This window comes from Anolis sagrei, chromosome 9, assembly GCF_037176765.1.
Source record: "Anolis sagrei isolate rAnoSag1 chromosome 9, rAnoSag1.mat, whole genome shotgun sequence".
Taxonomy (NCBI): Eukaryota; Metazoa; Chordata; class Lepidosauria; order Squamata; family Dactyloidae; genus Anolis; species Anolis sagrei.
In genome coordinates, this window is record NC_090029.1 from 34032720 (window position 1) to 34047208 (window position 14489).

Consider the following 14489-nt stretch of genomic DNA (forward strand, 5'->3'; position numbering starts at 1 on the left):
CTTTTAAATCATCATCATCATCATCATTTGATAACTTATTAATCGCCCTCCATCCAAGAATGCTCTAGGCCAGGGGTCCACAAACCTTTTAAACAGAGGGCCAGGTCACAATCCCTCACAGAGGGCCGGATTATAATTTGAAAAAAACATGAGTGAATTCCTATGCACAATGTTCATATCTTATTTGTAGTTCAAAAAACACTTAAAAACAATACAATAATTAAAATGAAAAACAATTTAAACAAATATAAACTTATTAGTATTTCAATGGGAAGTGTGGACCTGCTTTTGGCCAATGAGATAGGATTGTTGTTGTTACTGTGTGCTTTCAAGTCATTTCAGACTTAGGTTGACCCTGAGCAAGGGCCAGGTAAATGACCTTGGAGGGCCATATCCGGCCCCCGGGCCTTAGTTTGAGGACCCCTGCTCTAGGCGATTTAGAGCTAAATTATAAAAGATAAAATACATACATACAGAAATTAAAAATTAACAGGGATCGAATGCTCTAGTAAAAAGCCAGGTCTTAAGTGCGAGAGTAAAAGGTCCTAAGTCATGCATGGCTCTCATGTAGGGCGGCAAGGAATTCCACAATAAGGCAGGGGCAGAAATGGAGAAAGCCCACCTGCTCCTGGTCCTTTCCAAGGGCCCTTCTCTAGGACCCGCTATATAGAGTAAGTCACGTTGGGCTGGTCGTTGCGACCTCCGATGATGGGAGAAGGAGAGGCGGTCCCTAAGGTACGATGGACCCTGGCCATAAAGAGTTTTAAAGGTCAGAACTAGCATCTTAGACAGGTCACGGTACTCAGTTGGAAGCCAATGTCAATGTTGCAGCACTGGTGTTCTATGTCATTATTTCATGGGCATTCTTGTGAGTAACCTGGCTGCCACATTCTGGACAATACGGAGCTTTCGGGTTGTAGACATCGGAAGGCCCACATACGGGACGTTGCAATAGTCCAGCCTAGACGTGACCGTGGCATGGATGACCGTTGCCAGAGCCTCGTCAGATAGGGAGGGTGCCCGTTGCCTCGCTTGTCGTAGATGGAAAAAGGCCTGTTTGCTGGCAGCAGCCACCTGAGATTCCATTGTCAGCTGTGAATCCAGGATGACACCCAAGCTCTTAACAGTGGTTGATGGAGAGAGGGCGACACCATCGAAGGTGGGTAATGGAGGAGTCAGACCTGCCGGGCGGCCATGCCCAGTCTTCGCCGGGTTCACCTTCAGTCTGCTAGCACGTAGCCAGTTTGACAGAGCTTCCAGACATAGGGTGAAATTGTCTGGAATTGATGTTGCTCCAGGCCCCAGGCACAGAAGGAGTTGGGTATCGTAAATGAAGGATGGGGTGATAGTTCTTCCTGCAAAATGGCAGATCGGAGTAGGAATTAGCAATCTAATCAACCAACACCCGGGAGACACCTGTTTTATAACATGCATATACTTTATGAAAGAACATTAGATTATTTGGCTTATGTTGTTGTTGTTCATTCGTTCAGTCGTCTCCGACTCTTCGTGACCTCATGGACCAGCCCACGCCAGAGCTCCCTGTCGGCCGTCACCACCCCCAGCTCCCTCAAGGTCAGTCCAGTCACTTCAAGGATGCCATCCATCCATCTTGCCCTTGGTCGGCCCCTCTTCCTTTTGCCTTCCACTTTCCCAAGCATAATTGTCTTCTCTAGGCTTTCCTGTCTCCTCATGATGTGGCCAAAGGACTTCAACTTTGTCTCTAGTATCTTTCCCTCCAGTGAGCAGTCGGGCTTTATTTCCTGGAGGATGGACTGGTTGGATCTTCTCGCAGTCCAAGGCACTCTCAGCACTTTCCTCCAACACCACAGCTCAAAAGCATCTCTCTTCCTTCGCTCAGCCTTCCCTAAGGTCCAGCTCTCACATCCGTAGGTGACTACAGGGAAGACCATGGCTTTGACTAGGCAATGGATCTTGGTTGCCAGTCTGATGTCTCTACTCTTTACTATTTTATCGAGACTGGACATTGCTCTCCTCCCAAGAAGGAAGCGTCTCCTGATTTCCTGGCTACAGAAAATAGAAAATTAGAAAATAGAAAAATAGAAAATTGGTTTATAGACCTTGTTAAAAGGATGAGCAGGGAAGATACGTGCATTTCATCAGAGTCAGGAGAGAGAAACAAATCAAAACTATACAGGATGCACCGCCATGCCAATCGCTACGAAACGAAAGACTGAATCAAAGAAATTCAGGTATTACTCAATGAACAATGTTGATGTATTTAGGGGCCTGACTTCTTGTTAAATTCGCTATATAATTAAAAAATCTGTTTTCTTGTTTTGGGAGAAGCTGTACACTTGTTCATTGCTACAAGGGGGCAGTGCTGCACAGAGAAATGCAACACAAAGCTTGCAACTACCTGTACGTACTTGCTTACTTACTTTGGTAATCCCTTGTTGTCCGCGTACGATTGTCTTCCAAATGCAGTGTCTTGCCGGTGGATACATAGGTGATTGTGGAGAGCACGTTCTTCCAAAGTGAGGGCATCGGTTCCCAAGTGGAAGGCGGTCCCGATTAGCATTGGCTTGACATGCTTTCCTCTTGGCACGTTTCTCCCTTTCACCCTCCATTCGTACCTCTTTGAATTTCACAGCACTGCTGGTAACAGCTGACCTCCAGTTAGAGCACGGAAAGACCAGGGCTTCCCAGTTCTCTATGTCTATTTTGCAGTTTTTAAGGTTGGCTTTAAGCTCATCTTTAAATCTCTTTCCTGTCCACCAACATTCTGTTTTCCATTCTTGAGTTGGGAGTAGAGTAACTTCCCGTACCTTGGGAAGTCTGACTTGGCCACGGTGGTCCACGCTCTGGTTACATCCTGTATAGATTACTGCAACGCGCTCTACGTCGGGTTGCCTTTGAAGACGACCTGGAAGCTTCAAATGGTCCAGCGTGCAGCAGCCAGGTTGCTAACAGGAGCGGGGCTCAGGGAGCATATAACTCCTCTGCTGCATCAGATCCACTGGCTGCCAGTCTGCTACCGGCTCAATTCAAAGTGCTGGCTTTAGCCAATAAAGCCCTAAACGGTTCTGGCCCAGTCTATCTATCTGAACGCATTTCTCCCTGTGAACCTTTCAGGAACTTAAGATCATCTGGGGAGGCCCTGCTCTCAATCCCGCCTGCCTTGCAAGCATGTCTAGCGGGGACAAGAGACAGGGCCTTCTCTGTGGTGGCCCCCCGGCTGTGGAACTCCCTCCCTAGGGATATTAGATCAGCCCCCTCCCTCCTGACTTTCCGAAAAAGAGTAAAAACTTGGCTCTTCGAGCAAGCATTCGGAACCCCGGAGTAAACAGACAAACTAGAGTTGGAAATTGACTGAGGAACGGCCAAGACAATGTAACGGATGATGATTTGAACGAGAGGACATAGTCTCTTTTTAAATTGTTTATTATGCACTGTTGTTTATGTTTAATTGCACTTGATATTTTTTGCTTTATCAATGTATGTTTTTTTTTCCAGCATCGAATTGTGCCGACTGTGTATTTGTGCCTGAGTTGCCTTTGGGCTGAAATGGACGGGAAAGAAATAATGTAAATAAAATAAATAAACTGCTTTGGGAGAGGGTGATCGGGCATTTGGACAACATAGCCAGTTTAGCAGAGTTGATGGCATAGGAGCATCACTTCAATGCTAGTGGCATTTGCTTCTTCCAGCACGCTGACATTTGTCCGGTTGTCTATCCAGAGATTTGGAGGATTTTTCGGAGGCAACGCTGATGGAATTGTTCCAGGAATTGAATGTGACATCTGTAGACAGTCCACGTTTCATAGGCATAAAACAGGGTTGGGAGGACAATAGTATTATAATGCCACTACCTGTATCCTCTGTTTAAAATATACAGTACATTGGTTTCATTAAAGATGAGTAGGCCAAGGTCATTGCCCTTTTTATCTTGGTGAATGGTTTATATGCATTTTATCTTTTACGTATTTTAACCTATTGTGTATGTATGATGTTTTAAATGTTATTGTTGTTAGCATTGAATTCTTGCTGTTAGCCGGTCTGAGTCCCTCTACAGAGGTAGAGAAGATCGGGATACAAAAGTTTTAAACAAACAAACAAATAAATAAATAGTGCTGGGAAAGGGAAAGGTTTCCCCTTGACATTAAGTCTCGTCAAGTCTAGTCAAGTCCAACTCTGAGGGGTGGTAGGTAAAGGTAAAGGTAGTCCCCTGACATTAAGTCCAGTCATGTCTGACTCTGGGGTGTGGTGCTCATCTCCATTTCTAAGCCGAAGAGCCAGCGTTGTCCGTAGACACCTCCAAGGTCATGTGGCCGGCATGACTGCATGGAGCGCCGTTACCTTCCCGCCGGAGCGGTACCTATTGATCTACTCACATTTGCATGTTTTCGAACTGCTAGGTTGGCAGAAGCTAGGGCTGACAGCGGAAGCTCACACCGCTCCCCGGAATCGAACCTGCGACCTTTTGATCAACAAGCTCAGCAGCTCAGTGCTTTAACCCACTGCGCTACTGGGGGCTCCAGTCATGTCTGACTCTGCGGGGTGGTGCTCACCTCCATTTCTAAGCCAAAGAGCCGGCATTATCTGTAGACACCTCCAAGGTCATGTGGCCGGCATAAAGCACCATTACCTTCCTGCTGCAGTGGTATCTATTGATCTACTCACATTTGCATGTTTTTGAACTGCTAGGTTGGCATAAGCTGGGGCTAATGGCAGCATTCAAACTGCTGACCTTCCAGTCAGCAAGGTCTGCAAGTCAGCGGTTTAACCTGCTGTGCCACCGCAGCCCCTTTGTTTCTAAACTCAAACCTTAAATTGGGGATTCATTCCAAAATATCCAGTTTTCAGGGGCATGTATCCATCCTGAGCAAACCGTTGTGTTGTAGATTGTATGCGATTTCCAAAAGTGTAGATATTCTTATTCTTACTAGCAAAATTTTCACGATACTCTTTACAAATATTTTTATTAAACACACACGGAAAATAACAATGTTATGCTACATAAAACGCACATAGGGAAAAATACAAATACACTAACCCCTTCTGAAGCCTGGCCAACGCTTGGTTGTGATTGATTTCTCATTCCATTATCTTGTTCTGTTTCATTTTCTTGTTTTCTTGTATTTCTATGCTTTATTTATTTTATTGTGATGTTAGTTCTGCTGTTTTGGTTTTATTTTATTTTATCATATTTTGCTGTTATGTATTTCTAGGCTCGGCCTCATGTAAGCTGCCCTGAGTCCCCTTTGGGGAAATGGTGGCAGGGTATAAATAAAGATTATTATTATTATTATTATTATTATTATTATTATTATTATATTTGGTAGTATCTGATGCACAAATACAACTAAGGAAGAGAAAAGATATGCCTGTGTTGGATGGGGTTACACTCCCCCTGAAGATGCAGGTTCGCAGCTTTGGAGTGATCCCGGATTCATCGCTGAGCCTGGAACCTCAGGTCTCGGTGGTGGCCAGAGGAGCTTTTGCACAACTAAGACTTGTGCGCCAGCTGCGCCCGTACCTTGTGAAGTCTGACTTGGCTACGGTAGTCCACGCTCTAGTTACATCCCAAATAGATTACTGCAACATGCTCTACGTGGGGCTGCCTTTGAAGACGGTTCGGAAACTTCAGCTATCCCAACGGTCGGCAGCCAGACTACTAACTGGGGCGGCATAAAAGAGTCTGGGAGTCCTTTTGGACCCTCTGTTGACAATGGAGGCCCAGGTCTCCGCCGTGAGCAGAACCACCTTTTTTCATCTGCGGCAGGCCAGACGGCTGACCCCCTACCTGTCCAGGGATGATCTAGTTACGGTGATCCAGGCTACGGTCATCTCAAGACTGGACTACTGTAACGCCCTCTACATTGGCCTTCCTCTGTCAGTGATCCGGAAGCTCAAGTTGGTACAAAATGCAGCTGCTCAGCTTCTTGCAGGAATTTCGAAGAGATGCCACATCACCCCAATTTTACTGCAGCTGCATTGGTTACCAATTGAGCACTGGATCACTTTCAAAGTGATAGTACTCACCTTGAAGGCCTTGCATAGTCTGGGGCTGATATACCTGAGGGACCACCTCACCGCCTACCAACCCCAGAGATCCCTCCGTTCTGAGGACCAAGATTTGTTGGAAATTCCCAGTGTCAAGACCTTGTGCCTAACAGCAACCAGACGCAGAGCCTTCACAGCAGTGGCACCATCACTCTGGAGTACTCTGCCACCTGAAGTCCGTGCCTTGCGGGACTTACCAGCTTTCTGTTTTGACAGGCCTTTGATCTTTGATATTGCTGTTTTTAAATTGTGTTCGATTTTAGCCTGTTCTTGTAAGCCGCTCCGAGCTTTTATGTTTAATTGTGGTTTTAATTACTGTAATTGTTATGTAATGGCTTCATAACGGGGCCCATTGTAAGTCGCCCTTTGGAGGTTGAGAAGGGCAGGATAGAAATGCGAGAAATAAACAAATAATGAATGCGGGAAAACACTTTGTGACATCACAGAAGTCTTTGGACCCATTGTCATGAAACTGAGATTGAGTCACTTGATTCGGTGACATCCCCTTTCTGTGGCTGCTGACTCTTTTCCGTTGTCTGCATTCAGAACGAGAGCAAAAATTTTTTTAGGGGAAGTGTAAGTCGCAACCTGCTTTTCCGCCCCCACTGCACAGCCTCACAAACTTTCGCTTCCAGTCATAAGATACATGCTAAAGGACATGTAGGCATGTGCAACGTAACGGGTTTTCCTGGAACCATGGTGATGAAAATAAAATTTCCACCAGCGAGGAAACAACAACATTATAAAACGGGAGTCACTTTGTTCAGCTGCCAAGTGAGAGATTGGTGACCATTTATAGCTGCATCGCCAAGTCGATAGTCTGAATTTTGCTCATTTCTCAATGGAAAGCAACGGTTTCCTTTATGTTTACGACTTGGTCCAAGATTACCTGCAACACGTTTCCCACGCAACGGAGTTTGAACCAGCACTCAGCAAACCAGCCCAAGTCTTACGAAAAGTGGCTTCTTCGCTTCAGGATGAAGTTGAAAGCAACCTAAGGCCGTACCTGGACTCATTGGAGATCGGTTCTGTGGACGATGCCAGACGAATCTTCAGCCAAGTGATGGAAAGGGAGTTTGCCGATGGGCAGACCAACTGGGGACGGATTTTAACCATATTCCTGTTTGGAGGGATCTTGACCAAAAAGCTCCAAGGATGCGGTGTCCCTTTGACTAAAGAAAACCTGGAGGAGATGTCTCATTTTATGACTGACTATATTGTAAACACCAAAGCAAAATGGATCAATGAAAATGGAGGATGGGTAAGAGTTCGGTTTGATCATCCTTAACTAGGTTATTGTCTTCACTTTTGACTGAGAACCTATGGAAACAAAGGACATACATGTCAGTTTAATAGTTATCTGATGGTTATGAAATGCTGCATTGGCTTCTGCATCTTGCTTGAATTTATTTGCAACTAGCCATCCCCTGCCACGCATTGCTGTGGCCCAGTCTGTGTATATGTGTTTTGCTTGTGTTTGTATATGTGGTCTTGCGCATGTGTTTGTATATGTGGTCTTGCGCATGCGTTGTAATGTATTTTAAAAATATTTTTTGGCTTTTTAAGCCTTTTCCACTACCGCTGTGGACTCACCTTGTTGAGTTTCAAATAATAGTAGGAGTAGTAGTTTTGGAGCACAATACTCCTGAGCTCATGATTGTGCTAAAAAACCAAGTATGGATTGTCGATGTTGCAATCCCAGGCGTTCATATATGTGTGTATATATTTGTGTATATGTTTGTGTACATATGTGGTTTTGCACATGCGTTGTAATGTATTTTTTTTAATTTATTTTTTGGCTTTTTAAGTCTCTTCTGCTGTGTTTTTCAGTGTTTTTATGAGTGATGGTCACTCACTGGCCTGATAGGTGTCTTGTGTCCAAATTTGGCGTCAATTCGTCCAGTGGTTTTTGAGTTATATTAATCCCACAAACGAACATGACATTTTATTTATGTAGATGCTGAATTTTTATAACAAGGTCGTCTTTGTCATATTGTGTAATGCATTCATGTTGATATTTGTTTGCATTTTTCTGGTACTTTTACTGGGGGATTTACTGATGTTGGCCCCTTCTACATTGCCAGCTAAAATCCAGATTATCTGCTTTGAACTGGATTATATGGCAGTGCAATAATAATAATAATAATAATAATAATAATAATAATAATAATAATAGGTGGTGCCAGTGGTGATCAGCACACTGGGTGCAGTGCCTAAAGACCTTGGCCTGCACTTAAAAACAATTGGCACTGACAAAATTACAATCGGTCTGCTGCAAAAGCTACCCTACTCAGACCTGCATGCATTATTCACCGATACATCACACAGTCCTCGACACTTGGGAAGTGTCCGACGTGCGATCAAATACAAAAGCCAGCATAGCGATATTGTTTGCTGCGTACTAATCTTATTGAGTATCTAACAACAACAACAACAACAACATCTTTCTTATCTGCCTCTCCTTGTGATTCGAGATATGTTACAGAATAATTAAAACACATAAACATTGTTAAAATACTACAAATGCATGTATTAAAATGTATTTTATAAAAGACTAGCCATCCCCTGCCACACGTTGCTGTGGCCCAGTCTGTGTATATGTGTTTTGTGTGTGTATATAGGTGTATATGTGTATATATATTTGTGTATATATGTGGTTTTGTGTGTGCATTGTAATGTATTTTTATTTTTGACTTTTAAAGTCTCTTCTGTGTTTTCCAGTGTTTTTATGAGTAATGGTCACTCATTGGCTTGAAAAGTGTATTGTGTCCAAATTTGGTGTCAATTCGTCCAGTGGATTTTGAGTTATGTTAATCCCACAAACTAACATTCCATTTTTATTTATATAGATACGTATTAAATTCTATAAAATACATATTAAAATACACAAAGCAGAGATTAAACAAAGGACACAAGTTTAAAATTCATACTTAAATCTGGCTGGCTAGGCTTGCCGGAAGAGTGTAGACTCATATAATCCAGTTCAAAACAGTGGATTATCCGCTTTGATAATCTGGATTATATGGCAGTGTAGAAGGGGCCATAAATACAGTGGATGACAAATAATACTATGTAACATGATTTTTGTTCCTGGGTGATAAATGTCATTTCCTAATTGGTTCTATCATAAAAACATGGAAAATGTTTATTAAGCAGCACAAACTTTGTTGTTGAGGGAAAAACATCCTGCAGCACATTTTGCTCTAGTTTTCCAATGGCTGTCTCATAGAATCTCAACTAATTCAACCTAGTTTGTGGCAGCCACAAAAAAAAAAGGTTTCTGGAGTAGAACAACCAATTTCAAAGTAAGTACCATACAATTAAAAAGAAAAAAAAAACACTTTCAAACTAGGAACAGAAAAAAATAAATTGTTCTTACATAATGTAATATACTTGTGTAATATAATGGAAAGCCCTATATGTGGCATGGATGAATATAAATGAGCTGCTACGCCTCCCTCCTTTCCTTTCCTTTCCTTTCCCCTTTCTTTTCCTTTCCCTTTCTCCTTTCCTCCCCTTTCCTTTCCCCTTTCTTTTCCCCTTTCCTCTTTCCTTTCCCCTTTCTTTTCCTTTTTCCTTTCCTTTCCCCTTTCCTCTCCCCCTTCCTTTCCTTTCCCCTTTCCTTTCCCTTTTCCTTTTTTCTTTCACCTTTCCTTTCATCTTTCCTTTCCCCTTTCCTTTCATCTTTCCTTTCCCTTTTCTTTTCCTCTTTCCTTTCTCCTTTCCTTTCTCTTTTCCTCCCCTTTCCTTTCCACTTTCCTTTTTTCTTTCCACTTTCCTTTCATCTTTCCTTTCCTCTTTCCTTTCCCTTTTCTTTTCCTCTTTCCTTTTTCCTTTCCTTTCTCTTTCCCTCCCCTTTCCTTTCCCCTTTCCATTTCTTTCCTTTTCCCTTTCTTCTTTCCTTTCCCCCTTCCTTTATCCTTTCCTTTCCTCCCCTTTCCTTTCCCCTTTCCTATCCTCTTTCCTTTCCCCTTTCCTCTCCCCTTTCTTTTCCTTTCCCCTTTCCTCCCCTTTCCTTTCCTTTCCCCTTTCCTTTCATTTCCCCTTCCCTTTCCCCTTTCCCATTTTCTTTCCTTTCCCCTTTCCTTTGCTTTCCCCTTTCCCCTTCCTTCTCTTCCCCTCTGAGTTTTCCAGGCTGTATGACTATGTGAAGCATTCTCTCCTGATGTTTCACCCACATCTCTGACAGGCATTCTCAGAGGTTGTGTAATTTATTGGAAACTAGGCAAGTGAGGTTTATATATCTGTGGAATAATGTTCAGGGTGGGAGAAGGAACTCTTGTCTGCTTGAGACAAGTGTGAATGTTGCAATTGGCCACCTTGATTAGCATTTAATGACTTTGCAGCTTCAAAGACTGGCCAATTCCTGCCTGGAGGGGGATCCTTTGTTGGGAGGTGTTAGCTGGCCCTGATTGTTTCATGATTATGGTAATCATTGCTGCTTTTTCGTGATACACCGAGTCTAATTCTTGAGGCAGCTGCTTCATACTTCCTGGCATATGGTAGGACGCGAGACTGTGGTCCAAACTAGAATATTATTGTCTGTTCTCTTTGCCTGCAGGACAATGGTTTCGTCACAAAGTTTGAGGACAAAGGTTCCTGGCTGTCCTTGCACAACGTGAAGTCAAAAGTGATGGCTGTTTTCTCATTCTTCACTCAATATTACTGAGGAAACTGGGTTCCTTGATGATCGCAGGACAAATAATGCAGTCAGATCTGGGAAAGATCCCCATGCCAAGAACACGGAGTCTGCTGCACTGAGCCAGAAAGCACTTCCTTTTCTATGTTTCTATTTATACACTATTTATTTGTAAATACCGAACTTTTGCATTGTATTAAAAACGTACAACATTTTCAATTGGATGTCCTATGAATTATAGAATGTCGCACCTCAGAATAGGTTCACCTTGCTGAAAACACCAAACTGCACACCGCCAGAACTCTTTATAGTTTATTAAGAAGTACAAGATAAAAAGTTCTTAATAGCAAAAGTAATGTTTTAAAAGATCAATACAAAAGAACACTTTGAAGCATGATCCAAAAAGGCACCAGCAAAAGCAAAATCCCATGAGAACATGGCGGAGTCCTGAGACCATGAACACAAGAACTGCAAAATCATCCAGACAAGCAAAATGCAAGCTTCTTGGTTAACGTAAAGTTGCTCTGTCACAGGTTTGGTCCCAAACACACAGCTTAATACCTTTTGCAAAACATGAGGGCGTTTCTTTGGTCTCTGACCTCCTTCTTGTTAGCTATTCTCACACTCCTTCGAACTCTGAATTCCAAATGGTCAGCACGATCTAAGGCTCCCGTTTCGTCAAGGTCAGTCTGTTCGTTAGTGTTATCCAGTTAGCCTTCCTGCTCATTATCAGGCTGAGAACTGTCCTCCTTCTCTGAGTCAATTTGCACCTACACCTGGCTAGTTTCACTATCAACAAACTAATTCCTTGCTGTGGGACACTGAACTTGCACAGCCTGTTCCTCATTGACTATCACAGGGACATTTTGAACCAGATTGTGAACCTGAATCCCATCATCCTCATCAGAGGCACTCTGTGGTTCCAGCTGAGTCACATCACAGAAAACCTTTTAAACCATCAGATTGTACAATGTATTGTCGAAGGCTTTCATAGCCGGAATCACTCAGTTCTTGTGGGATTTTTCGGGCTATATGGCCATGTTCTAGAGGCATTTCTCCTAAGGAGAAATGCCTCTAGAACATGGCCATATAGCCCGAAAAATCCCACAAGAACATCAGATTGTAGTTGCCTAATATGTTTCCATCTGTTACTATTGGCCTGAGAATCAGTCATTGACCAGTTTTTGTCAAAGGCATTCATGGCCGGAATCACTGGGTTGCTGTGAGTTTTCCGGGAAGTCTGGCCATGTTCCAGAAGCATTCTCTCCTGACATTTTGCCCACATCTACAGCAGGCATCCTCAGAAGTCGGGAGGCCTGTTGGAAACTAGAAAAATGGGGTTTATATATCTGTGGAATAATGCCCAAGGTGGGAGAAAGAACTCTTGTCTGCTGGAGGCAAGTGTGAATGTTGCAATTGACCACTTATTATTTACTAGCCATCCCCTGCCACGCATTGTTGTGGCTCAGTCTGTCTATATGTGATGTGTGTGTGTGTGTGTGTGTGTGTATGCACACACACACACACACACACACACACACATATACACACACACACACATAAATATATATATATACACACTTGTGTATGACTATATATGTGTCAATGTATTGTCGAAGGCTTTAATGGCCGGAATCACTGGGTTGTTGTAGGTTTTTTCAGGCTATATGGCCATGTTCTACAGGCATTCTCTCCTGACGTTTTACCCACATCTATAGTAAGCATCCTCAGAAGTAGCAGGCAAAACGTCAGGAGAGAATGCCTCCAGAACATGGCCATATAGCCCGAAAAAAACCTACAACAACCTAGTATATATGTGTGTTTGTGTATATGTGGTCTTCCTGGCTCCCGTCCTTCACTCTGATTAGCACTGAATAGCCTTGCAGCTTCAAAGTCTGGCTGCTTCCTGTCTGGAAGAATCCTTTGAGAAGACAACACAAGAGTTCTTTCTACTACCCTGGACAGATAGATAGATAGAAATGTAATGTTTGTTTGTGGGATTAACATAACTCAAAAACCACTGGACGAATTGACACCAAATTTGAACACAATACACCTATCAAGTCAACGAGTGACTATCACTCATAAAAACACTGAAAAACACAGCAGAAGAGACTTAAAAAAGCCAAAAAATAAAAATGCATTACAATGCATGTGCAAAATTATTATTATTACTATTAACCACATATATACACAAACACACACATATACACAAATATATACAAACACACACACACATATATATACACACAAAACACATATACACAGCAATGTGTGGCAGGGGACGGCTAGTATATATACACACACACACGCACATGCCACTTGCCTAGTTTCCAACAGACCTCACAACCTCTGAGGATGCCTGCCATAGATGTAGGTGAAATGTCAGGAGAGAATGCTTCTGGATCATGTCCAGACAGCCTGGAAAAGTCACAGCAAACTCATTAACTGGGTCTGGTTTCCAAAGCAGAAGTGTGATTCATCACAACTGAAAATCACATATGACCTTGTAGATCTGTCTGCATTGCGCACACAACGGAGCTCCTGGAAATGTTAGGCAAGAGATGATAGTTTTGCAAAAGAACTGGCTGCAATGGAGAAATCGGCACAAGATAAACGACGCTGCAATTATATGGAGTAACATGACGTCAGCAATGGGGCATCACTGAATGTCTTACACTAGTGTTTCTCAACCTTCCTAATGCCATGACCCATTAATACAGTTCCTCATGTTGTGGTGACCCCTAACCATAACATTATTTTCGTTGCTACTTCATAACTGTAATTTTGCTACTGTTATGAATCGTAATGTAAATATCGGATATGCAGGATGTATTTTCATTCACTGGACCACACTTGGCACAAATACCCGATGCGCCCAAATTTGAATACTGGTGGGGCTTATTATGTCATTTGGGAGTTGTGGTTGCTGGGATTTATAGTTCACCTACAATCAAAGAGCATTCTGAAATCGACCAACAATGGAATTGAACCAGACTTGACACACAGAACTCCTACGACCAACAGAAAATACTGGAAGAGTTTAGTGGGCATTGACCTTGAGTTTGGGAGTTGTAGTTCACCTGCATCCAGAGAGCACTGTGGATTCAAACAATGATGGATCTGAACTAAACTTGGCACAAATACTCAATATGCTCAAATGTGAATACTGGTGGAGGTTGAGGAAAATAGACCTTGACATTTGGGAGTTGTAGTTGCTGGGATTTATAGTTCACCTACAATCAAAGAGCATTCCAAACTCCAGCAATGATGGAATTGACCCAAACTTGTCCCACAGAACTCCCATGACCAACAGAAAATACTGGAAGGGTTTGGTAGGCACTGATCCTGAGTTTGGGAGTTGTAGTTCACCTACATCCAGAGAGCACCTTGGACTCAGACAATGATGGATGTGGACTAAACTTGGCATGAATACTCAGTATGCCCAAATCTGAACACTGGTGGAGTTTGAGGAAAAGAGACCTTGACATTTGAGATTTATAGTTCACTTACAATCAAAGAGCATTCTAAACTCCATCAATTGACCGAAACTTGGCACACAGAATTTCTATGACCACCAGAAAATACTGGAAGGGTTTAGTGGGCATTGACCTTGAGTTTTGGAGTTGTAGTTCACCTACATCCAGAGAGCACTGTGGACTCAAACAATGATGGATTGGCACGAATACTCAGTATGCCCAAATCTGAACATTGGTGGAGTTTGGGGAAAATAGACCTTGACATTTGGGAGTTGTGCGTGCTGGGATTTATAGTTTACTTAAAATCAAAGAGCATTCTGAGCCCCACCAGTGATAGAATTGGG

At 42.9% G+C, this 14489-nt stretch overlaps 1 protein-coding gene across 1 annotated transcript; it reads left to right on the forward strand.

The window, feature by feature from the left end:
- Nucleotides 1-6454: 6454 nt before the first annotated feature.
- On the forward strand, nucleotides 6455-10903 carry BCL2A1 (BCL2 related protein A1). Its single transcript, XM_060755856.2, has 2 exons — nucleotides 6455-7288; nucleotides 10589-10903. The coding sequence occupies exons 1-2, from the start codon at nucleotides 6869-6871 to the stop codon at nucleotides 10694-10696; spliced, it is 528 nt and encodes a 175-aa protein (XP_060611839.2). The 5' UTR covers nucleotides 6455-6868; the 3' UTR covers nucleotides 10697-10903.
- Nucleotides 10904-14489: the final 3586 nt, after the last annotated feature.